Below are 25,764 nucleotides of genomic sequence, written 5' to 3' on the forward strand. Positions count from 1 at the left end.
CTCGGTCTTGACTCGGACTCGACCCTCTCTGGACTCGGTCTTGACTCGGACTCGACCCTTTCTGAACTCGGTCTTGACTCGGACTCGACCCTCTCTGGACTCGATCTGGACTCGGACTCGAATGAGCTGGTCTCGACTACAACACTGGGTAGAAGTGATGGTTCTTCGATACTTGTAACAAGAAGTAGAATTTACAATTTTGGCTATATGAAGTTTACACAGAACTAAATAATGATCTGAGATATCATCACTTGGCTGAATAATTTCAACACTATCAACATCAGTTCCATGTGACAGTATTAAATCTATGGTATGATTTCAACAATAATTAGGTCCTGAAACGTGTTGTCTAACACCAATAGAGTTCAGAATGTCTATAAATGCTGATACCAATGCATCTTTTTCATTATCGACATGGATATTAAAATCACCAACTATTAAAACTTTATCTGCAGCCAGAACTAACTCGGATGTAAAATCACCAAACTCTTTAATAAAGTCTGTATGGTGCCCTGGTGGCCTGTATAGAGTAGCCAGTACAAACATAACAGGGGGTTTATCATTAACATTGGTTTCTCTGGATAATGTTATATGAAGCACCATTACTTCAAACGAGTTATACTTGAAGCCTGCCCTCTGAGAAATCCTGAAAACGTTGTTATAAATTGAAGCAACTCCTCCCCCTTTGCCTTTTAGACGCGGCTCGTGTTTATAACAGTAATCTTGGGGGGTGGACTCATTTAAAATAATGTAATCATCAGGTTTTAGCCAAGTTTCTGTCAAACAGAGCACATCTATATTATGATCAGTTATCATATTATTTACAAAAAGTGTTTTAAGAGTCAAATAAAGAGGAAGATGCGACAAAGAAAACCTAAGACCGTTGAGCAACTAGACAAGAGTGGGACGACATTCCTATTCCTAAACTTGAGCAACTTTTTGGTCTCCTCAGTCCCCAGACGATTGCAAACTGTTACTGGGTAGAAGTGATGGTTCTTCGATACTTGTAACAAGAAGTAGAATTTACAATTTTGGCTATATGAAGTTTACACAGAACTAAATAATGATCTGAGATATCATCACTTGGCTGAATAATTTCAACACTATCAACATCAGTTCCATGTGACAGTATTAAATCTAGGGTATGATTTCGACAATGAGTAGGTCCTGAAACGTGTTGTCTAACACCAATAGAGTTCAGAATGTCTATAAATGCTGATACCAATGCATCTTTTTCATTATCGACATGGATATTAAAATCACCAACTATTAAAACTTTATCTGCAGCCAGAACTAACTCGGATGTAAAATCACCAAACTCTTTAATAAAGTCTGTATGGTGCCCTGGTGGCCTGTATAGAGTAGCCAGTACAAACATAACAGGGGATTTATCATTAACATTGGTTTCTCTGGATAATGTTATATGAAGCACCATTACTTCAAACGAGTTATACTTGAAGCCTGCCCTCTGAGAAATCCTGAAAACGTTGTTATAAATTGAAGCAACTCCTCCCCCTTTGCCTTTTAGACGTGGCTCATGTTTATAACAGTACTCTTGGGGGGTGGACTCATTTAAAATAATGTGATCATCAGGTTTTAGCCAAGTTTCTGTCAAACAGAGCACATCTATATTATGATCAGTTATCATATTATTTACAAAAAGTGTTTTAAGAGTCAAATAAAGAGGAAGATGCGACAAAGAAAACCTAAGACCGTTGAGCAACTAGACAAGAGTGGGACGACATTCCTATTCCTAAACTTGAGCAACTTTTTGGTCTCCTCAGTCCCCAGACGATTGCAAACTGTTATAAGAAGAAGAGGGGATGCAACACAGCGGTAAACATGGGCTTTGTCCCAACTTTTTTGAGATGTGTTGATGCCATGAAATTTAAAATCAATTAATTTTTCCCTTAAAATTATAAATTTTCTCAGTTTAAACATTTGATATGTCATCTATGTTGTATTCTGAATAAAATATTGAAATGTGAAACTTCCACATCATTGCATTCTGTTTTTATTCACGATTTGTACAGTGTCCCAACTTTTTTGGAATCGGGTTTGTACAAAGAATTGTTCTTGTGTCTCAGAAGGAGTGGTGATTTCTTGCTTTCAAAATAAACATGAACAACATTTTTTATGAAATGTAGTGGCCTAAAAATGTTGATACTATGCTTTGGAAAATAATGAAGTTTGCCAAAATAAAAAGACTCTAAGAAAGTAGAGGTACTTGAAAAATGTCCTTAAATATAGTATAAGTAAAAAAAAAAATATATATATATATATATATATATATATATATTCTGTCAACAATTGCTTAATTTGGCCCTCAGGTATTTTAAGTTTGAGTAGTCTGGGATCTAAGTAAATACCTCTTCTGTATTTCCAACAGAAAGCGGTGGTGTGCCATTTGCAGAGATCGCCGGGCCGTTCCTAGCTGAAGGCGTAGCGTCAGACTGCACAAGTGGCATGCCTCTCAGGGAACCGGTGATGTGGGTGATCGCGTACGCTCTGATGGGCATATGTGCCTTGGTTCTGATCGTACTCCTCATCTTGCTCATGCTGCCTTGCCAACGGCACAGAGACGGTGAGATTACAGACGAATCCTCACTGGTGCGGCATCGCATCAAGTGACGTCAGGCATCAACTGAAGACGAGGTGGCACCAACTCAGCAAAACAGGGCTGAAGGAAATCAGAGCAGGTAACACATTGAGCTCTGGGTGAGATTACATACATTCCTGTTTGTCTGGGTGGAAGATGCTGGGATTTGGACATTGGTTGACACTTGTGCACTGAACCTTTTAAGGAAGAGGATAAACTACTGAAGGATGAAGGAATCATGATTATACATTCGATTCTTATTAAAAAGAAGAAAAAAGAAATCATAAATAAATGTGCCAAAATATGAGTATCAACATAGCATTGGAGTAAATGGTGATGTTGATGCTGCAGTGTTTCTCCAAAGTATGCTGCTCTTTTTATTCTTAGTCTTCAATATATTTGAGTTAATAAAACTACTGGAAATCAGCAATGGTCTCTAAATGAGGGTCATGGTTCAATGAAGTAAGTTGATTTACTGTTATTATCTAGAGGTTGAGGTTTCCTTTTAGATTTCCCTTTTAGCAGTGCATTAAAAGGAATAATTCAGCCAAAAAATGAAAATCGTCATTAAACTCTCCCCTATGTTGTTCCAAACCTGTAATTTGAAAATGTTTAACAGAACAGTTTTCTGCTGTGACCTGTACTTAGGAATTACACAGAAAATCAACAATGCACAATAAAATAATAAACCTAGTTTCACATTTAACTGGGCAAAGACGGCAGGAGAGTACAGACTTTCTTGATCCCTTCATTTAAAGTTCACTCCCAATGTCTGTATGCCACACGAGTGAATTCATTGGGTTTGAATTCACTACCCATGTGTACGAACAAATCTGTGCATGAAATCTGCATACAAACAAATCATGATTCACCAAAAATGAATGTTTGAAATGTTTTCTGAAATACAATGCAGGCATATATATAGTTGGCTAATGAGAGGTCTGTAAACTGGGTCTATATAAAAGTTTTTTTTTTTAAATTGTTTAAACTGGTTTTGAGTACTGCACACTTGACATTGGATCTGCAAGGGTGTGTCTGTAAAGAGAGGCATATGTTTAAGGAAAAGAAAAGGCCTTTTTATAGCGTTGGTTTGGGTGTGGTTTATATAAATGACTGTATGCCTGCAGCCGCTCGTATCTTGAATATTCCAAATCCACTAATATTAGAAAAAAGATGGTAAGAACAAATTTATTTGCAAATGCATGTGTTGTGAATTGAGTGGAAAGTTTTCGTGAAAAGTTCAAATGTGCATATAAATATGAATAAGCTACGCAATTATTAGTGAATGGGACCTATTGTTTCTCTCCTCCATGTTTGCTAGCCTTTTAAATGTGCTTGTGTGATTGGTACATGATGTCTTTAATCAGATCAGAATCATGAAGATTAAAAAAGTTAAGGAAACACTTTTCTGTTTTTAAGGGTATGCCGCCTTGTGTAATGTCTTCCTTTTTATATATAAAAAAAAAAAAATCAATTTAGCTCTAGATGAGATTTGTCCCCTCAGATCAGACTGAAGATTTTTCTTTAATTTCTGATTTCTCTAATGTGGGTTTTTAAAGAAGACTGGAAAAAGTGTGAGGAGAGAATCTTAATCTAAATACCCTGCACATTTGCAGTTTGTATTTGTATTCCCAGGTATGCATCTTTGACCTATTTTTAAGCTTTTGTTTTATTTGTGTAATTGATTTTGGATTGATCTTTTATTTCTTAATTCTTTAATTTGCATGTTTAGGCCTACCAAGTGAATAAACTATTGAATTTGATTTGTTCTGGAATCTTGATTCAATTATTTCTAGTAGATTCAAAGGCTTTTCAAACTTAAAGGGGTAATATGATTTTGCTAAAAAGAACATTATTTTGTGTATTTGGTGTAATTAAATGTGTTTATTTAGTTTAAAGTATAATAATTAAGCACATTATTTTCCACAATGTACATTATGTGGAAAATAGTGTTTATTAAACCATAAACACATTTCATTATTTTTGCTCCTCTATGCCCCACCTTTCTGAAATGTGTAGGTTCACTAAGCTCATCGTTCTGAAAAGCGAGGTATATGATGATTGGCCAGCTATTCAGTGCCCTGTGATTGGCTGAGCACCTCAAGCATTTGACTGAAATGTTACGTCCCTTAACACACTGTGATGCTGTTTCCCGGCACAAGACAAAAACAATAAAACCCATTATAAACGACCCATTTGCTGCATCCAGTAGGGACATAATTACTGATTATAATGACTTATACTGTCTTTTTACATTTTGCGTATCCCGTAAACATAAAACCATGTCTGCATTTGTGATCGGATAAATGGCAAACAAGGAGCGCTACTCTACACTGCTCAAAACTCACGTTTGAATCATCAGTGGTCAATTCTTTATCTGAAAAACATACTTACTTAGTCAGTAGTCTTAGTGAGTCAGAAGTGCCAGACTGAAAGCTGGAATTACACCACTTTATAGAAACAAACAGGCATTGTAGGATACTCTCCCAGGAAGCAGTCCTTGTCTTCTGCAAAATGTGCTGCACACGTCTGAATATTTGGGTTGAACTGTTCCGGAACAGTGTGGAAATAGAACTTAACCACTGATTTCTAGTTGTGTCTCTTTTGGAAGGCAAAACTAAGTAGTTTCGCTTTCACAATGAAACACTCTGCAGAACGCAGATTTTAACAGATTTACAGATCTTCTTTATGAACTGCTTGTAACACTCTAAAGAGAAAGTAAAAAATTTAATTACATCACATTTCAAAGTATTCAATATTTCTAAACCCCAGATTAATGCAGTCCTAGGTTATCTTGTTTAATGTTTCACACGGTTCATACCTGGGGTTAAGTTATTCTGGGGTAGCCTAATAAAAATCTGACGCTTTACACTATGGGCCAGTTTTACTAAACAGGGCAAATTAGCGCAAGAGTGCTATTTTAAAACCATGCTGATGGGCCTGGATATTTCTGCGGCCGATTTACTAACAATGTACAAATTAAACAACACTGACGCCTTTCTCATTTACATATCGACCAATGCAAAATACCAAGCGCAGTGCAAATAAACGTAGTCACAAATAAAGAAATAAAGAAGCCACAGTATGCTGAAAACTAGAGGCAAAAAAATTAAGGTTTGCTAGTTTTGATGGACCTGGTATTACGTGACAAACAATATGTTCTTCTGGCATTCAAAATAATACTTGTAGGGAAAACCCTCTCCCTTCTACCATGAGCTCTCAGTTCTCTGTGGTTCCTCCTCCTAGTAAAAATAAACTATTTTGCACTTGAAATGGCTGCAATTAAGACAAGCTTTTTTGGCCGTTAAGTAGTGGCGCAAACTCTAGTAAAGCGCATTACGTGTTTCATTTGAATACTCTCCTCCCGTAAATTTTGTTTCTGAAAGGGAAACGCCTACAAATGCATACTCAATAAGGTCAGCCACAAAAATAACTGCGTCCACGCCTTTTCAGTAATAATTCATCACTACACATCTTTAGTAAAACGTGACAGAACTATTTTAATGCCAAAAGATGGTTTGCGCTGGCGCAAGCTGTTAGTAAAACGCCCTATATTTCTCCCTGAATCAACATTATTTTTCCATATTATCAGTCAACAACCATGATTGGATAAATAAAGCATGACCATTATAAATCATGGCTAATGGTTCTGTATTAATTCAAAACACACATGATTTGAATTGAGAAGTGGCTACTTCATTTGGGACCTTCAAATTTTGTCTTTTTATCTTTTATTTTATTGACTTAGCAAGTTGTACAAGCTGATGGAAGTTAATCACAGAATATGATCAGACTGGAGTTTTTTTTTTTTTTTTGCAGTAGTTTACTAACTTTAGAGGTATATCTGTATTCTCGTATTTTATAAATTGCTGGAGATAAAGCATTGGCTAAATAATTTGTAATGCCAACTTGTAAAAATGGTGTGTTACGAAGTGTGTTACGAGTGGTTTTTAGGGTGTTCTGGGTGGTTGCTGATGGGGTGCCAAACAGTGGGGACATTTTCTGGAGCCAAAAGCGATGTTGCAAATATAATGTTATACTGCAAGAACAATATTAAATAATGTAGATTAGTATAAATATGCTATGCACTCTTGTTCATATATGCTACATACTATGCTCCTCTCTGAAACCAGCTGGGATATATCAAGAGAACTGCACACACACAGGCTCAAGTCTTTTTGTGAGTAATGTAACAGCTTCTCCGCTGCTGTTTTAAGTAGGTTTGCCTCATGAAGCCACTAATGAACCTAAAGCAGCTCTAATCATCCTGCAGCTCAACTCCAGTCCTTTCACTGACTCGTTCACTCTTGATAACTTCATTAACTGCACCGACACATTGATTTATGAAGCAGAGATTGTACAGTATGTGTCTAACAGTCTCATGGGACACCGTAGTAGGCAGATGTGTACAGTAGAGACAGTATGCTGCTATCGGGAATAAACATTTGCTTATACATTTTATTCCTGATAGCAGCATACTGTTTCTAATTTAAAATTTGCCACTGCCAGCAAAACATGGAAAGCCGGAAAATGTTGTCAATGGCGGGTATGTCTGATAAATAACTGAAAATGTAATATACATATCTGTGTGTGTGTTTGTATATATATATATATATATATATATATATATATATATATATATATATATATATATATATATATATACACACACACACACACATACACACACAGTATATAATTCAATGTTTAAGTTAAAATACCCTTCTTTCCTCAGGATTGACCCGATGTAACTTTATACCCGATTTACTGTACATCATATTCCTATGATAACATTAATATTCAAAATAAGATAAAAATGCTGCAGTAAAAACCTGTTGTGTTAGGTTCCCATATTCTGGTTACTGTACAATATTGTAATAAGTTTGTTAAAAATAAATGTATGAATTACCTTATATATATATATATATAATTAAAAATATAAAAAAATACCAAAAGTTTTACATTAAATAAACTATTTTTAACCACCTTATAATTTGTGGTGAATATACATTTAAATAGGTTTCATATAAATGTTTTGTTATACATGTGTTACATAAAATGACGTGTTTTGTGTTAAGGAAAATTGTTTTGTTCATTTTTGTTATGCCAGTCCAGTGTTTAATAATTTGCTATAGATTTATTAATGTGTTTAAATCAAATGTATTTTCACCAAATGTTAAATAAAAGACATGATTTACTAACAAAAGTTGTCAAACTGAAATGATAGACAAAATGAGAACCAAACGGTTTAAAACCTGATTTATTGTGCATCAAATATGCCATGGAAACAACAACGATTTACAGTATGAGCAATATCTGTACTGTACATAAAGTAAAACTTACAAAATGAACCAATGATCACTTCTGTATGTGATTTTTATTCATATTTTAATTTCCTCTTTCTTTTTAATACATACAATTCAAAGCTTGTTTTTATTTTTATTTTTCAGCAGTTCAGCAGATTGTTAAGGTGTTCACCAAAAGTACTAAGCTATAGTGATCAATGCAAAGTACTAAATTTATTTAATTCAATTATATACAGGCTAATAGTGCAACATGTATTAAAGATATTGATTCAGAATTTCAATGTTAACCAGCACATGTGACTAAGTCATAAGATATATCCACTGTATTTCCTATTTGTTACATTTTCTATTGTCAGATTGCATTTATTTTCTTTGGTGTGGTAAGCATGATGTATCAAACCCAGGCCTGCCAGCCGGGGAAGAGGCGGCTGAGGTTTTTGGGGTCCATTGCCTGCTGAATGAGGAGGTTTACCTGGCCGCCCACACTGAGCACCGTGCCCTCCTCGACACCCTTCAGCTTCTCCTGCAGTCTGATTAACACTCGCTCCGCCACTTTATTAAAGCTCTGACTGTCACTGCAGAGACACATCAACACATCAGGGAAGTCATCTCTTTGCTCGTAAACAATCTTTGCTCCTGTTCTGTATTGCAGAACGATGTTTGACACATGCCCTTGCAATGGAGAATGGTAAATAATATGTACATAAGCTTAATACACTTTAATTTTCATTTAAAGCCTTTATTCAAATGAGTGTGTGTACTCTATACTTTCCTCTTACTAAAACGGAGACTATACTGTCATACAAAGGCAAAATACTGTAAATACACCTGTATTTTTTACATTTAAAAGGCCTTTTTTTCCTTTATTTATTGGGTTTGAATTTTCACACTGGCTCTGAATCAGATATAACAATGCATAGATAATTATTATAACTGGTTACAGTAATTCATGAGCTCATACAATACATTACAAGGTATAATTAATGCATTTTATAATGCATTATATTTTAAGGTAAAGGTCTCTCAATCATCATGCATTGCACCGCATTATACAATATGTTTTGTTCCCCACAATAAAAACTATGGCGCTTTTATCATAAAACAAATCATTTAAATACAATCTTTTTATGACATATTATAGGGAGATATAGTGATGAATGATATTTACATGCATTTTATTAAGTAGTCCGTTATACGGTTTAAAGTTTTCATTGATTTGCACTACAAGCTATCAAATTTCTTCTTTCTTTATGGCCATATGAATATAAGGAACTGCACCAAATTGTATATTACGTGGGGATTTAAATAAGTGTTTTTCCCCGATGGTCTCCTGTATCATACTATAAGAACAAGATAAATAAATAAACCCTTTCATTTCAAACATTTGTTTTTTTTTTACTAATATTTCATATCTCATGCTTTACATAATTTTATACAGCATGCAACCGGCTTTAATAACGTAAATACTATTAACAAATTGGTATTTTTACTTCCCACAGTTGTTTAAAGCATGGGGGAATGTTTCTGTGCACAGAGCTCATGAATACGTAATGAGGCTCAGTTTATGATTAGTTTTCTGTTGCTGTCAAACAAGTTGTTTCACATTATACACCTTCGTCACCTCAATTCATAACAGGGATTAATGTACAAGGGGTAAATGTGAAGTCACAAGTAAAACTTGTATAAACCATGTTGATACCAAAGTCGATATCTGTTAATTCTCAACATTACATTTAAGTGCCACATTATTTCAGAGAAAAAAAAACGGAACACAACACAGGGGACTCAGTAAAGTCCTGTGTGTTTACCGCACATGTTGGGCTCCAGACTGAAGGAGAGTGTTTACAGATGTGGTACCTGGCCTTGCGGTGGGCATCAATCTCGTCTCCTCCTGGCGTGGGGTTGAGTGTGGCGTGGAGCTCTGCGTTCTCGTCGTGCTGCTGCAGGTAGAAGGCCTTCAGAGGGTTCATGGTCCAATCAAACAGAGGGTCATACAGCAACACCTGCACACAAAAAACAAAAGCAGCATTCATTTACTGACAAATGACACCTGTCTGGTATGAGAAGTGAAGAATTAATTCATGTTTACCTCAACAATGGTCAACAGAGCTTCCTGAGAACTCCTCATAACTTCCATCGTTTTCTCACAACATCTACATGATATAATAATATAAGAAAAAGCCAAATACTTGCAATTATAATGTCACAAAACATTTTGGGGTTTTCACACTTGAGTCATTTCAGTAGTCCGTTACACAAAGCTACTGTAGATGAACAAACTATGAATTTCAGAGTAGGTTTAGCGTTGCCAAAGTCAAACAAATCCAACCTGGTTTAGATCAGGTTCACTGAGCTCAGAAACATTCTCTGTCGACTCAGGGATCATACACACTTTCACCAATACAGCTCCATGACTTTTTAGCAGTGGTGTAATGTAACAAAGTAAAAATACTTTGTTACAGTACTTAAGTATTTATTAGGAGTTTCTGTACTTTACTTGAGTTTTTATATTTCAGCCAACTTTTACTTTTACTCCACTACATTTCCCATAAGTATATTCGTTACTTGCTACAAAATAGTCAGAAGAACACGGACTACAGGAAACAGGTTTGACGAATCAGTGGTCTGGCGTCAAACTTCATCTGCAATAATATGTTGAGTGTTGTTGTAATGATATGCAATCTGACATTATCGATTCGGCTATATCACCAACTCACACAGAGAGTGAACGCACATTGATTTATTAGTCTATTAAAACTCAATATCCCAGGAATTCTAAATTGTAGACGGCAAAAATGCTTCTGTATGATCCTTATATTTATATAATTTCATGTAGGCCTAGTTAACTTAATCTATATCACACAAAGAGTAGTTTTTATTTAACATTTACTATTACTAAACTGCACTTCTACAACATTGTTAATTTCAATATTTAGGCTATAGCCTTCATTGTTGAAATCAAAAGTTGTACAGTATTTGTTAACATAGTTAATGCACTGTGAAGTAACATTACCAAACAAATGAACAGCTGTGTTTTTATAAACTAAGATAAACAGATTAATAAATATAGTAACAAAAGTATTGCTCGTGGTAAGATCATGTTAGTTAATATGTTAACAATTCAAACCATATCCTAAAGTTACAAACAAAAAATTTCCTCAAATTGAAATAATACTCTGATGTTTAAATCATTTAAAATTACAACGTAAGTGTGCTCTCCCCATTTTTGTTTGTAAGAAAAAATTTGATTAGATTTCATATCGCAATATATATCGCAGAAAAAGAAAATATCGCAATGTCATTTTTTACCATTATCGTATAGCCCTAATGAATGTGTTAGTACCGAATGGCTTAAAAAGACGTGCAAATAATACATTTTTGTAACAGTGCAAAAGTGACCCGATTGTCAAAGTGACAATTCTGTCAACTGTACCGAAACGCGAGCAGAAGTCCTTTATAGCAGTGTTGAAGATGTGAAGCTGCTTTGAAAGAAAGTTAAAGAAAGAAGGCTCATCACTCACCCTGTTTTCAAATGACTGATTTAATCTGACAGTTTGGGTGGATTTATTTACTCGTCTTACCTACATGCTATATTGAAGTGTTTACTGGAAATTCCCTCATTTTAAAGTCAAAAGTTGCGGAAAAGAGTAAAACTATGCGGTATATGTGCAATCGTGCACCGAAATTCAGTACCTGATTAAAACACAATTCTATTATACAAATAAATTTTTAAATAAATTCCCATGATTTTTCCAAAACCTTCTGGGTTTATTTATAAACTGCTTTTTTAAAATTCCATGACTTCACCAGGATTTTCATGTCTGTATTAACTATGTTTATCTGTATATTATAATAAAGTGCCTTATTATGGATAAAAATAAATAAAAAAAGACCTTTCATGCAGTGAAATTAGGGGTGCACGATAAATATCGGCCGATAAATAATGCGCTTGTCGATAATTTTGTCAGTAAAGCTGGTTCTCGAATCGTCTGTAAATTTCATAGAGCAGCTGTTACTACACAGAGCCATTGTTAACTGACAAGCTGTGCAAATTCACGTTCATTATCGGCGTGTCAGTCAGTTAACAATCGCTCTGTGTAGTAACAGCATTAATTATCGGCCGATATTTATTGTGCACCCCTAAGTGAAATCTTACTGAAATCTTACAGACTGAAATCTTTGTGGGATAGGCAACAGGGGTATAAATAAACATCAATAAACTCAAGTGTGAAAACACCCAGGGTCGCTGAAGACGTACCTCCTGAAGACGCCCTCCACCCCTGTAATGCCCATCCCATCCACAATGTCTCGAGACAGTCTGAAGGGAACCGTCTCAGGGGTGGGTAAGATTTTACCCTGCTCAAATGCAACACCTGTGTGGAAAGATGATGAAAGTGAAAATATGAAGAGAGCGAAGCACTTCTGCAGCGTTAGCTTTCTGTGTACACATACCCAGGTCTATGTGGACCAGTTCTGCAGTCTGCTCGTCGATAAGAATGTTCTGAATGTGCCGATCACCCAGACCAACAATGTAACCAACTGTCAGACATAAACGTAACTATTTTAACACAAATTCTAATTAACTGCCCATCAAATTCATGAAAAAAAATCTGAAAAACTGAGGCAAGCTGCAGCTCTTTTCTTTTCCTATGGGTAGATAATAGTATTCCGTGTACCAATGGAAGAGGTGGCCACACTGCGGGTGTACGCTAGCCGTCTCTCCAGCCACACTGCAGGGTCCAGAAAGCGCTCCATGCAGAAGTATCGGAAAACTGGCCGGAAGTTCTGACACACCTCAGTGAAAGCCTGCAGTTTGCCATCAAATTCCAGCCGTTGAGCCTCCTAAACCATTACAATGAGAACATAATGAGACAAAATGTTTCATAAATAATCTTTTTGTAGAGACAATCTCTACTACTCAAGTAACATTTATTTATAGGGGTGTAACGATTAACTGCGAGCTGTACGAAAATTGATTCAAATATGTGACAATTAAAATCGGTTGGTGTCTTTTAGATGGTATTTTTTTCTTTTCATCTTGCCTCTGTATAATGCATATTAAAGTTCATAAGTACAGCACTGCTTTGTTTACATTAGAAACCAAGGATACGCTTTAAGCGCCACCTGCTGGCAGAGAGTGAATCTACGTATAATTCAGCTCGCCTACTGTTTCTGTTTCATGCACATATTTTTTTATGTATAGTTTCACAAAACTGAAGTCAAACCAAATTTCAAATATTTTGTTTATATTAAGAGATTGTGTTTTTTATTTGATTGTTTTAACATTTCTATTTAGTTTTGTTATTTAAATTTACATAATATTCAAATTTTGTCATTTAGCAGACGCTTTTATCCAATGTGACTTAAAAATGATGACAATTGAAGCAATCAAAACCAACAAAAGAGCAATGATATACAAGTGCTATATTAGTATATTATAATGCTGTTATATTTCAATTCCCCAAAGAAGTGTGCAGCATTTTGTCTAACAGTAATAAAAGGACACATTTAATTTATAACTTGTCTTAAATCTCATTTTGTAAAAAAAGAACAAAAGATTAAAAACAAAATTGTGAATCGAACCGTGAAATCAAAATAAGTGAATCGCATCGTGAGTTTAGTGAAATGTTACATCATTTAGTTTGTTTTGTTTGTTACAGCATTTTGTTGGAAGCAGCTTCAGATTAATAAGCAGTTAACAGTGTTAATGTTGCAAAATTAATAAATTAAGAAACAAGCTGTAAAGCAGCTCTACAGTAGACAATAGTGTCATTAATCAGCTAATTTAGTTGAACATTGATTCAATTCAGTTCAATAAAAGTGTTGCGAAGTTCATCGACTATAAACTAGTATTCTTCTACTCTTCCAAAACAGTTTGGGACTATTAATAGTATACTGCCTGTGAGAATCAATTGAGCTAATAAAATTCAGTACCATCATTTTCTTGCGACAGGACATGTTGGGCCAGTCCTGTGGGCGGAAGCGTTTGTGCGCCCCCTTCTGTGGGTCGACCAGGAACTCCCCAATGGGCACAGTGCCAGAACACCACTCCAAAACACCACTGCGCTGGGAAAATGGCACCACCTGGTACAAACACACGGTGCTGATGAAGGCATGTTTACATATATTATAGCAGTGGTCTAAAATAAAATGCATACTGGACACTTGACCTAGTAAGCAGACGTACATTGTTAACATACTTAACAATTTAACAAGTAACTTCATGAAAACATCTGCTGGTTATTGTTGGTACATATTTTAGATCATAAAAACAGATAGTGCTAGGATAGTGTATTAACAGTGTCTTTACCTTGTAACGGCGGATGTTGAGTTTCCTTTTGCGAGTTTCTGCGTTGCGCTGCAGGAGGGTGGAGCACATATGAAAGACCTGCTGCATGACTGCGTCCTGTCTCAGATCATCCTGACCCTGTGTCACAACACACACTCACTTCAGATTCAATCATTAAAGACTGACCAACAAACTGACATACATTTCAAACAAGTCTGACTAAGATGTGGCAGAAATTAAGCAAAACAAAGCATGAAAAGCAGACCTTGACTAGCTGTCTCCTGCTCTTGCCGTCTGAACCCACACAGTCGATTATCTTGGGTAGGTTGACACCTCCGGCCAAGTGAAAGTGAGGTTTGAATGACCTGATAGTCACAAGGTCTTCATATCTGCCTGATGGATCCACCTGAAAGAAATGGCAACATATATAACAAACTTAAGTAAGGCTACGTTTACACGACAACGATGTACTCAAAAACGGAAAAAATTTTCCCTTACGTTTTTTTAAATGTTTCACGTATACATGACAATGTAAAACGATTTCAAAATGGTTTGTGTTTACACACATCCACGAAATGGCCAAAAAACGCTGTATTACGTTTTCCAGACCAGTAGTTGGCATGGTCACCTTTTCAGGAAACAGTACCTGTAGGGAATTGACGATTATATGCTGTATATGATGCGTTAGTTGTAATATTGGTGAAGTAAATCCACACTTTACTGAAGAAACGTTAGCAATCTCTTGAGCAGCAACAACAGCTGTTTGCCATTGTTGTGTAGTTTGTTTGTGCTTGCCTTTTAAATCGACACGTACTACACATGTCTACATACCTAAAATGTACTATGCACGCGCATGACGTAACTGTTTTAAAAGATTCCCGTATTGGGCATTTTCAAAAACTTGCACTTTGAAACCCGATTTTTTTTAAAACTGTATATATATATATCTGTTTTCAGTCCCCAAAACGTTGTTGTTGTATAAACGAAAACACATAACAAGTTGTTGTGTAAATGGCCTCTAAGACCACATCACAAAGTGCACAGGCTTCTCTGACGAAAAAAGACATTTTTGACATTTTTCACCTTGATGTCCATGGTGGGAATGATGACATCATCAAGATCTTTGATTTGCATAATGGGTTGTTCGGGTGGAATAGGTATGGCTTCTGCAAAGACAGTATATCAGTCAGTACAGAATCTAACATTTCCATACCCATTTTTTAAAACAGCTGACATTGTAAAGCACAATACAGTAAACATTGTTAGGAAACATAATTACTAATAAAGCCAATTAGCTGGTGCTTTTGTCCAAATTGACTTAACATACAAGTATTACAAATTCAGTGAGTGTAAAACAGATCTTAAGACACCTTATAAAAGAAAGTGCCTCATATGAGGGTAAATAATGAATTCACTGCAGGATATTATATATTTGATTTATTTCATGAGAAAAAATAAGATTTATAAAAATATATATAAACATTTAAATTTAAATAAAAATGCCAAGTTATCAGTTATATGAGTTATCAATAAACACTGGATTTGTTGATTTATTGATTCAAATTATTGGGAAACCAAGTTCCTTAGTCACAAACAGAATAGACAGAAACAACTATAAAAACTTGTACTCACTCTTTTCAGTTTTATGGCGACTGGCGTCCATGTATGCCAAAGTGATGTAGGCATTGCAAAGCATCTCAATGTCTTTAACCATCTTGGCTCTCGTTTTACGAACCACGTCAATAATCTTACGAGCGACAATAGCCCGTTCCTACACATTAACACATTTACGCAAGGTTAATCTTTTAGTTAAAAAAGGACACAATGCTACCTTAAAATGTCTGGATTTCTACATAGCATTTAGACATCAAGCCTATATAAAAATATAATGGGTTGAAATGAAATGACTGTAAACGACAAAATATAAATATCATTAATCAAGATCATGGATTTCAAACCTAAAACTATACCATTTAATTTTTGGTAGAATTGATACTTTAATTTAGATTTATTTCTCAGCTAGGTTTCGGAGTTCTCATACCAGGTCCAGAGGTGAAGGTTGGCGCGCCGTGCTCTTGGACGATCGACTGCGAGAGAAACTCTCATCCTTGTTGGCGTTGACCAGTGCCAAGATGATGAAGAGAGTGTGGTGGGGGTGGTCAAGAGATGACTGACAGATCAGCTGATGAGAGAACACATTTCAGTTGTGAGTGTATATTTCAGCTTGCACTTGTGAGGTTTAATTCACAGGAGATGAACGTTACCTCATTTAGAACGTGATAGAATCCCACGTCCTGTGAGGTCACAGAGCTGGACACTTTGGTGCCCATTCGAGCCGCTAACTGATACATCAGGGGCAGGAACTTATATGATGGGATTTTCTTTACACCACGCTAATATAAACACAGAATTGAAAGTTGTGTGACCCACAAAAGTGCACAGTGCAATCCATAGGTGACAAGTCCTTATTTAGAGCGGCTTCAGTCCCAGCCCAACTAAAATATGCTATTATGCAATTTCTATATTACTGATTTATTTTTTCAAATGTATCCTTGTAATCTTTCATTGAAAACATAATTGCGACAACATATTTTCTGTGATGACGTGTATTGGGTAATACGTTTATTGGGCATTAACCAGAGATGTATTAAGTACTAGAGAACCATACTTGAGTAAAAGTACAAGTGCTCTATCAAAAAAGTGACTTGAGTAGAAGTAGAAGTGCTCTTTAAGCACCACACTTAAGTAGAAGTACTAAAGTATTCAACATTTTTTGTACTTAAGTATTGCAAGTAGTCTATTTTAAAATTTACTACTCAAGTACTGAAAGTAAAAGTAGAAGTATTGTGTTATGTAGCTATTAAAGAAAGTAGTCAAAAGTTTGAACATATTGTTTTTACTATTTCAAATGATTAACCTAAAGGACAATCACAATTCCTTTGACTGTAACTTCTTGTAAACAAAAAACGGTTACTAGGGTTAGTTAGCCCAATTTGCAAAATGATGTCATTAATAACTTACCCTCATGTTGTTTCAAACCCATAAGACCTCAGAGGGCATTTAGAATTTTTTGAAGCATCGAAAATACATTTTGGTCCAAAAATAGCAAAAACTATGACTTTATTCAGCATTGTCTTCTCTTCCGTGTCTGTTTTAAGACAGTTAAAAACAAAGCAGTTTGTGATATCTGGTTCGCGAACGAATCATTCGATGTAACCGGATCTTTTTGAAACAGTCCACCAAATCGAACTGAATCGTTTTAAACAGTTTGCGTCTCCAATACGCATTAATCCACAGATGAATTAAGACGTTAACTTGTTTAATGTGTCTGACACTCCCTCGGAGTTAAAACAAACCAATATCCCGGAGTAATTCATTGACTCAAACAGTACACTGACTGAACTGATGTGAAGAGAGAAATGAAGATGAACACCGAGCCGAGCCAGATAATGACTCGTTCACGAGTCAAGAACCGTTTGTGTCAGACGCGTCCGATTCGTGAACCGAGGAACTGATGATACTGCGCATGTGTGATTTAGCGTGAAGCAAACCGACACACAGAGCGTCTGAAACGAACTGATTCTTTTGGTGATTGATTCTGAACTGATTCTGTGTTAATGTTATGAGCCCATGTGCAGTCAACGCCAATGACGCCATTGCATCGAGCGCAAAAGAATCGGTGAACTGTTTTCTTCAACTGGTTTATTGAATCGAACTGTCAGAAAGAACTAACGTTACTGGTCATCCGAAAACCGATGCAACCGGTTCTTGACTCGTGAACGAGTCATTATCTGGCTCGGCTCTGTGTTCATCTCTCTCTTCACAGCAGTTCATTCAGCACGCGCAGTGTCGTTTGATTCGCTCAGTGCCAGCTTCATCAAACCTGCCATCTACAGTTCTGGCAGTGGTTTGTAATGGAATGATTCGTAACATTATTATAATTGTAACGAGTAACGATGCAGCACATAAAAAAAATATCGGAGTAAAAGTATTAAACTCAGCGAAAATATGTACCGAAGTAAAAGTGGAAGTAGGAGAAAAAAAATAATACTCTAGAAAAGTACAGATACCGCCTTTTAGTACTTAAGTACAGTAGTGAAGTAGTTCTGCTTCGTTACTATACATCTCTGGCATTAACGCTTGGACTGAAGCAACTTTTACTATTGTTTTTTTTTTTTTAGGAAAAAAAAATTCAAATGTATCTAATTTGATACATCAGGCTTTGTACATCTCTCAGTCATCATTGTATTATTACCTCTTATATATTTTTCCCACCACAATAAAAATCATAAACTTAAGTGTTGAAATATCTTCCTACCAAGACAATATTTTGGGGAGATATAGAGTGATATTTAAATGCATATTTTATGTAAATGATCGGTTGACCCTTATAAAACTAATTTAAATAACAAGCTATTTGAAGTTCACATTATTTTTGGCCATTTTAATACCAGCAACTGCATCAAATTGCATATTTTATTTGGTTTGTGGCGTTTTCTTTTTTCTCCTTGAGTATAAGCTCCATATTCTCTAATATGAGTCACAAAAGCCTGATAAATCAAATAAGATACTCAAAATAAGCACATATGCATTTTTCTTTATCAATAAATTACAATTTTCTGATTATCATTTCATATGTCAGGCTTTGCAGGGTTAAGAAGTAACAAAGTAGTAAGGAACTACAACACAATGACTTTTTTAGTACATGGCAGCTGCTGTTATACCTTCATCATATCATTTACAGCTTTGACATCAGCATTCTCCAGCCAGAGGGAGGCCAGTCTGAAGACCCAGGTGTCATGTTCCTCTCCCAGCTCCAGGCACTGAATGTAGTTCTCCACAGCTTTGAGGAGGAAGCGGTTGCGGTCGGTCTGCAGGTTAGCCAGCGCCTTGACGTCCAGCTCTAGTTCCCTCTGAACTTTCACTGTGTATCTGCACAAGGACAAAAGAAACGTGTATTTTTCATCATATATTATATACATCATATTGTCTTCTGTAACCACTGAGCAAGAGATTCCTAGGACATGCTGACCTGTTGTTGCTGACCTTCCTCTCCCGCATCAGGTCAACTTCCTCTTTGGCCTTTTCCAGAAGAGCTTGCTTGTTCTCAAACTCCGATGACTTCATGTAGTTTTCGATGCTTTGATACTGTGCATCAGAGAACCGGGCAAGCGAAAAGAAAGCCTGGGTCTTCTGGCTCTGAAGTTTAGCATTTGAATCGCCACAGTGGTCCTCAATGACCTCCACAGCCTGTCCAACAACAACAGACCATTAACCCAAACACGAAGACCATGCCTCTTTGATATAGGGCTGCATTTTTCATTATAAAAATTGTAATTCCTAAAATTTTATAAAGATCCAGGTTTGCTGTGTTTGTTTGTAGGACCTCTTAATTTGACCAAAATTGTGAGATTATATGTTAATATGGATATCACTTGTTTTTGTTGTAGTTATTATTAAATAAAATACTATTAATATTATATTTATTAATTATTATCATATTAAATTGAAATAAAAAAACAAGAAATATTACAAAATTATTTAAAGATGATTTTTATTTACACACACACACACACATATATAAATCGCATGGGTCAGAATTATTATGGCAAAAGTCATTAGGATATTAAGTAATTATGTTCCATAAATATATTTAGTAAATTTCCTACCATAAATATATAAAAACGTAATATTTGATTAGTATTATGCATTGCTAAGAACTTCATTTGGACAACTTTAAAAGCAATTTCTCAAATTTATATGCACCCTCAGATTCCAGATTATCAAATAGTTGTATCTCAGCGAAATATTGTCCTATTCTAACAAACCATACATCAAGGGAAAGCGTATTTATTCAGCTCATGTATAAATCTCAATTTCTGAAAATAATTACCTTATGACTAGTTTTGGGTTCAAGGGTCACATACAACTTTTTAGAGGCCCCTAAATCTTTTGTTGATAAATAAATCACAGTTTTTGGATTTAGATATTCAACATATTAGCCATATCAACTAATATTAGAGCAGCCCTATTTTGATATTTACCACTGTACAGAATTATGATGATATTCAAGCAGAATAGGCTTTATAACATGATAGCTGCAATGACACTAAATAGGGAAACTTCAGAAATAAAGACTAATTATACGTAAATTAAATCCTTTTATTTCCTTGTATAATGCCTCACCCTCTCCAGATATTTCTCCAGTATGACAGCAGGGCTCTCCAGACAGGATTCAGCCAGCCAGCTTCCACACAGTCTCAAGCACTCTGAATACACCGGCACCACAGCAGGGTTCACACACACCTGCTCACATGAAGAGTTGTTCAGCAGATACGCACCTGTGAAATGCCACCTTAACCACACTTCCACTCACCAGATCCTCTAGTTCATGGATCATCTGTTTGAGCAGCCCCAGAGCCAGCCCGTGCTCCTTCTTCACCCAGAACACCTGCGCCTCCTCCAGCTGCCAGGCCCATGAGCTGCTGCCGCCACCAACACCTACCAGACGCTGCCGCTTCATGTGGAAAACTGCTCGCTCTGCCAGCTAGAAGAAGGTTTGCGGAAAATAAACAAGTCAGCCAAGCATAAATAATGCTTGACTTGCGATGTTTCTCTTTGCACATGTACAGTATTTATGTGAGGCATCTGTATAGCTTGTATTCTTTTGAGCTTATGTATAAGTAAACATTTATATATATAGTATATTTATAGTCAAGATCTGTCAGTAAGTTCTGTTTTACTTCATTGTTGTATGTCTGTATTTTTGCAGCACCGTGGTCCTGTGAGACACGACATTTCGTTCCACGTATTTGTTGTTTATGTTCACTCTTACTTCTCCATGTCAGTCGTTCCCTTAGATGCATTTGAGCACAAAACTCTGCAGATGTATTTTTGATATTGTCTAATAATCCAAATCTAGCTGTATACACTATACACACAAAGGAAATGCCATGCAATTTATATTATGGCTACAGATGATATATTGGTATGGATGGTTTGGTTAATTTTAAACTGACTCTGTGGTTCAAGCATATAGGACTCTTATTACAGTGGCAATGGCCAGCTCAAACATCTTTTGAAAGAGGTAATGCCCTTAAAATGAAGTGTTTGTGACAGAGTTTAAATCATTTTTTATGAAAACTAAAAACAAAATGCTTTGCTAACTGCCTAATATAAAGATCTAAATAGGTTAAGAAAAAAAACATTATTGTTGTCAAACTTCGTGGAACATGTTCAAATGTTAAATGAACAACATCAATGACAAATGTTCATAGCAAAGTAAAAATCATCATGCGAAAAGCCAAAAGCTTACATAAGCAAACAAGACATCAAAGCCACGCATGAAAATATAGAGAGACCTGCGTGTTGCCAGCAGAACGAGCCAGCTTGCACAGCTCCATCAGGTGGGAGGAATAGGCAGAAATCAGGCAGTTCTTCCGGTCTGGATCTGTCTCTGAAGAAATCAATGTTTCCTGTATCGAGGAGCGCAGGGCTAAGATGGGCTCGACCAGGCTGAAATCACTGTCAGTTAAGAGATCTGAATGCTGTTGCCACTTCCTGTACACTTCATTAAGGCTGGTGTCAGTCACAGGCCTGTCAAGAACAGAAATATAATATTAATGTAGGTCTATGATATTACACTGATTTATTGCGTCTTGTTCCCTTTCGAAAGCTACAGTCGATGCTGCTCAGCGCATTGGGAAACGTCTTAATTGTGTAACACGTTGATAGAATTGACCCGGAGGTATAGAACATGTTCCTCTTCCAAGGAGAGAGTCGGGCTATTACAGCAGATACTTCCTGGTTCCCAAAAAGGGTGGGGGAGTGCGTCCAATCTTAGATCTTCGAGGCTTAAACTGTACAGTCAAAGCACTCAAGTTCAAGATGTTAACCGTCAAATCGGTCGTGTCGCAAATCTTACATCACGATTGGTCCAAGATTGGTCCAAGATCGCACTGTTCGTCAGTGGCTTCAGAATCCACAGTGATTCCTCGGGGGCTGTTGCACATGAGACCGGAGACCGGAGGATCATCCAAGAGCCAATCCTCGAAAGCAAATAAAAGTGACACGCAGCGGGCTTTGTACTCTATCTCTGTGACTCAGACCCCGGTCCCATGCCTTGGGTCCCACTTTAGGGGCACCGTGTCGTCGCAGACTGCCAATGACAAATGCCTCCCTGATGGGCCGGGGAGTGGTCTTAGATAGTCATCCAGCTCAAGGGGAATGGGAGGGTCATCAGCTCGATTGACACATCAATTGCCTCGAACTGATAGCCGTATTTCTGGCTCTGAAATATATTCTCCATCAATTGAGGGGCTGTCATGTCCTAGTACGGGTGGACAACACAGCAACAATCTCATATATAAATCACCAGGGGGGTCTGTGCTCACGCAACCTGAACAGAATAGTGAGGCAGATTTTTCTTTGGGCCCAGGACAAGTTCCTGTCACTCAGGGCAGTTTACATTCCAGGGCATTTGAATGTGGGAGCAGTTTTACTGTCCAGATAGACACTACCGACGGCAGAATGGAAACTCTTCTTCTCTCTGAGTCACCCAGCCCCCCTGGGTCTGGATGCGATGGCGTAAAATGCGCCTGTATGCGTTTCCTCAAGTTTCTCTGCTCCCGGGAGGTCTATCCAGTGTTCACCAACAAGGGTCTTGCCACGTTGATAGTGCCACTTTGGCCGAACAGAGTGTGGTTCTCGGAGATAATATCTCTCCTCGACGGCTCACCATGGGCAATTCCGGAGAGGAGGGACCTTCTGTCTCAGGAAGAGGGCACGATATTCCATCACAGGCCCGACCAGTGGAATCTTCATGTTTGGCCCCTGATGGGTAACTATTGAGAAACACAGGGCTTTCGCCATTCTTAGTGCTAGGGCTTCCTCCACCAGACAGAGTTATGCCAGTAAATGGGGTGTTTTTGAAAGGTGGTGTGTTGTACACAATGTAGATCCAGTCAACTGCCAGATTGCTTCAGTTCTGGACTTTATGTGGCCCGTTCTTTCGTCTTTCCATGCCTTGATTGACGGGATGCCACTTGGGAGACACCCTCAGCTTCCTTCATGGGGCCAGACGACTGAGGCCTGCAGTAAAAACCAAAATGCCTTCTTGGGACTCGAGGGTCTTGTTGAAACCCCATTTGAATCTTTATAATCAGCGTCTGATAAACTTCTGACTCTAAAAATATTTTTTCTCATGGCAATAACATCTTTAAAGAGAATTGGGGATATGCAGGCTCTGTCTATCTCACCATCATGCTTAGACTTTGCCCCAGTAATGGTGAAAGTGATTTTGCATCCTGATCCTGATTACCTGCCTAAGGTTCCGTTTTCGGCTGTACATCCGGTCATTTTAGAGGCCTCCTGCTTTCCGCCGTTCACAACGCCGGAGCAGGAAAAAGCTTATAGACTGTGGCCAGTCCATGCTCTTCAGACTTACATCCACCGCACTAGCCAGTGGCATAAGTCAGAGCAACTGTCCGTCTGTTATGGTGGTGGTAACAGAGGAGCAGCTGCCACAAAGCAGACCATGTCTCATTGGGTCAGGGATGCTATTGCTCTTGCTTATGAGGTGTGCGGGCAACTTTTGCCTATAGGTCTTAGGACTCACTCCACCAGGGGGGTCGCCTCCTCTAGTGCTTTAGCAAGGGGTGCCCCCTTACAACGGGTTTGTGATGCAGCAGGTTGGTTTTCTCCGTACACATTCATAAGATTTTATTGTATAGATGCTCATGCTACTCCGGGCTCTCATGTCCTTGGGTCAACATCACAAGCTAATGTCTGGGGCCTTCTTGTGGTTTTGTGAGCACACCTGCACAAGGTCCAGACATTTTCAAGCACGGTGGCGTGGGTATTCTCATTCCCAATGCGCTGAGCAGTGCAGCATCGACTGTAGCTTTTGAAAGGGAAAGTTCCCAGTTGCTTAACTGTAACCTTGTTCCCTGAGAAAGTGGAACGAGATGCTGTGCTGCATTGCCGTGCTGAAGATGTCCCAGGACTGCTCTTCAGACAAAATATCCTGTTGATGCACCTGTGGCTTACCTATTTATAGCCCCATGTTGCGGGCGTGCACCGATGACGTCATCAACCGAGGCTATATTACCTCCGGGTCAATTCTATCAACGTGTTACACACATTATTCACAGCTGGTCACGATTAAGATGTTTCCCAATGCGCTGAGCAGCACAGAATCTCGTTCAGCTTTCTCAGGGAACAAGGTTACAGTTAAGTTCTATAATAATAATAATAATAATAATAATAATAATAATAATGATAATAATAAACATTTAAAAAGGAATTCATAAGAACAATAAAATAAACAAAATTTCAGTTAAAGGGTAATTGAGCCATAAAACATTTGAGCCAATTTGTGTTTTGAGGTTATAGCTATTTATGTGTAATAATATGTTATTTGGGGAAAATTAAGGGGCAGTGCACTTCCAGATCTTACAAAAAGCCTTTAAATTTTAGCATGAAAAAAAAGTTTGCTTTAAATTTTTAAGAACTTTAAAAAGCTTTGAAAAACACATTTTTAAAGGTTTTTTTTTATGTCTATATAAAAGCTAAAGCTATTTCTTAGAATTTCCATTAATCTCAATAGCAGCAGCTAGGCTGACCCAGGTCCAGGTATTTTAGTATTACTGATACACTATTATAGTTTTTGTAATAACATTTTTAATTAGATTTTATTTTTAAATCTGACTGTGACTGTGCTTCTTCTGTAGCTGCCCCCAGACTTTGGAGATATTTGCCCATCTCGATTAGACTGGCATTATCTTTGTTTTTAAATCTAACTTTTCTGTCTGATAAAGCATTTAATACTTGAAGCATTTTCTATTGTATATTATCGTTTTTATTATTTTGAAGCACTGTTTCTTTTATGGTAGTCTTTTACAATTTTAATTATTTCTGTCTTATTGTTTAATTCTAGCTCTTTATGGTCTTAGTTATTGTAAAGCACATTGGTTTTTAATCGCGCTATATAATTATATATATAATTGTCACTATCAAATATTTTAAGTGACTATAAGTGAGAATGATGCTGCTTGTACCCTGTAGTTACAATTTTTACAAGCAGGGGCAATTCTAACCAGCAAAGAATTGGCCCTGACTTAATACAGAAACAGGCCCAACAACGGTTGTACTACCTTCGCCAGCTGAGAAAGTTTAACCTGCCACAGGAGCTGCTGAAACAGTTCTACTCAGCCGTCATGGAGTCTGTCCTGTGTACTTCAATAACTGTCTGGTTTGGTTCAGCTACAAAATCAGACATCAGAAGACTACAGAGAACTGTTCGGACTGCTTAAAGGATTATTGGTGCTCCCCTGCCCACCCTTCAACAACTGTACACATCCAGAGTAAGGAAAGGGGCTCAGCAAATCACTCTGGATCCCTCACATCCAAGTCACCCCATCTTTGAACTTTTGCCATCTGGCTGGTGCTTCACAGCCTCAAATACCAGGACAGTCATGCACAAAAACAGTTTCTTCCCCCAGGCAATCTGCCTCATGAACAGTTAAATGTTCCCCACTTACGCAATAAAAATGTGCAATATCCTTATATTT

The 25,764-nt window shown here is 37.1% G+C and overlaps 2 protein-coding genes across 5 annotated transcripts in view; one reads left to right on the plus strand and one right to left on the minus strand.

The window, feature by feature from the left end:
* Positions 1 to 4,362, plus strand: part of bace2 (beta-secretase 2) — a 39,180-nt gene extending 34,818 nt beyond the window's left edge. For both annotated transcript variants that reach the window (XM_026282858.1, XM_026282859.1), the window contains one exon: positions 2,390 to 4,362. In XM_026282858.1, coding sequence (XP_026138643.1) covers positions 2,390 to 2,631 — 242 coding nt within the window. In that variant the 3' untranslated portion in view covers positions 2,632 to 4,362. The remainder of the gene's footprint in view (positions 1 to 2,389) is intronic.
* A 3,480-nt stretch (positions 4,363 to 7,842) lies between these two features.
* The window catches only part of atm (ATM serine/threonine kinase), a 61,634-nt gene continuing 43,712 nt past the window's right edge, over positions 7,843 to 25,764 (minus strand). For all 3 annotated transcript variants that reach the window (XM_026282861.1, XM_026282860.1, XM_026282863.1), the window contains 18 exons: positions 21,556 to 21,790; positions 20,571 to 20,741; positions 20,381 to 20,500; positions 19,227 to 19,444; positions 18,919 to 19,126; positions 16,459 to 16,587; positions 16,236 to 16,376; positions 15,827 to 15,965; positions 15,278 to 15,360; positions 14,460 to 14,600; positions 14,216 to 14,332; positions 13,840 to 13,989; positions 12,582 to 12,747; positions 12,358 to 12,444; positions 12,164 to 12,278; positions 9,995 to 10,058; positions 9,763 to 9,908; positions 7,843 to 8,480 (listed from right to left, as the gene is read on the minus strand). In XM_026282861.1, coding sequence (XP_026138646.1) covers positions 8,300 to 8,480; positions 9,763 to 9,908; positions 9,995 to 10,058; positions 12,164 to 12,278; positions 12,358 to 12,444; positions 12,582 to 12,747; positions 13,840 to 13,989; positions 14,216 to 14,332; positions 14,460 to 14,600; positions 15,278 to 15,360; positions 15,827 to 15,965; positions 16,236 to 16,376; positions 16,459 to 16,587; positions 18,919 to 19,126; positions 19,227 to 19,444; positions 20,381 to 20,500; positions 20,571 to 20,741; positions 21,556 to 21,790 — 2,611 coding nt within the window. In that variant the 3' untranslated portion in view covers positions 7,843 to 8,299. The remainder of the gene's footprint in view (positions 8,481 to 9,762; positions 9,909 to 9,994; positions 10,059 to 12,163; positions 12,279 to 12,357; positions 12,445 to 12,581; positions 12,748 to 13,839; positions 13,990 to 14,215; positions 14,333 to 14,459; positions 14,601 to 15,277; positions 15,361 to 15,826; positions 15,966 to 16,235; positions 16,377 to 16,458; positions 16,588 to 18,918; positions 19,127 to 19,226; positions 19,445 to 20,380; positions 20,501 to 20,570; positions 20,742 to 21,555; positions 21,791 to 25,764) is intronic.

Source organism: Carassius auratus, chromosome 15 (assembly GCF_003368295.1).
Source record: "Carassius auratus strain Wakin chromosome 15, ASM336829v1, whole genome shotgun sequence".
Classification (NCBI taxonomy): Eukaryota; Metazoa; Chordata; class Actinopteri; order Cypriniformes; family Cyprinidae; genus Carassius; species Carassius auratus.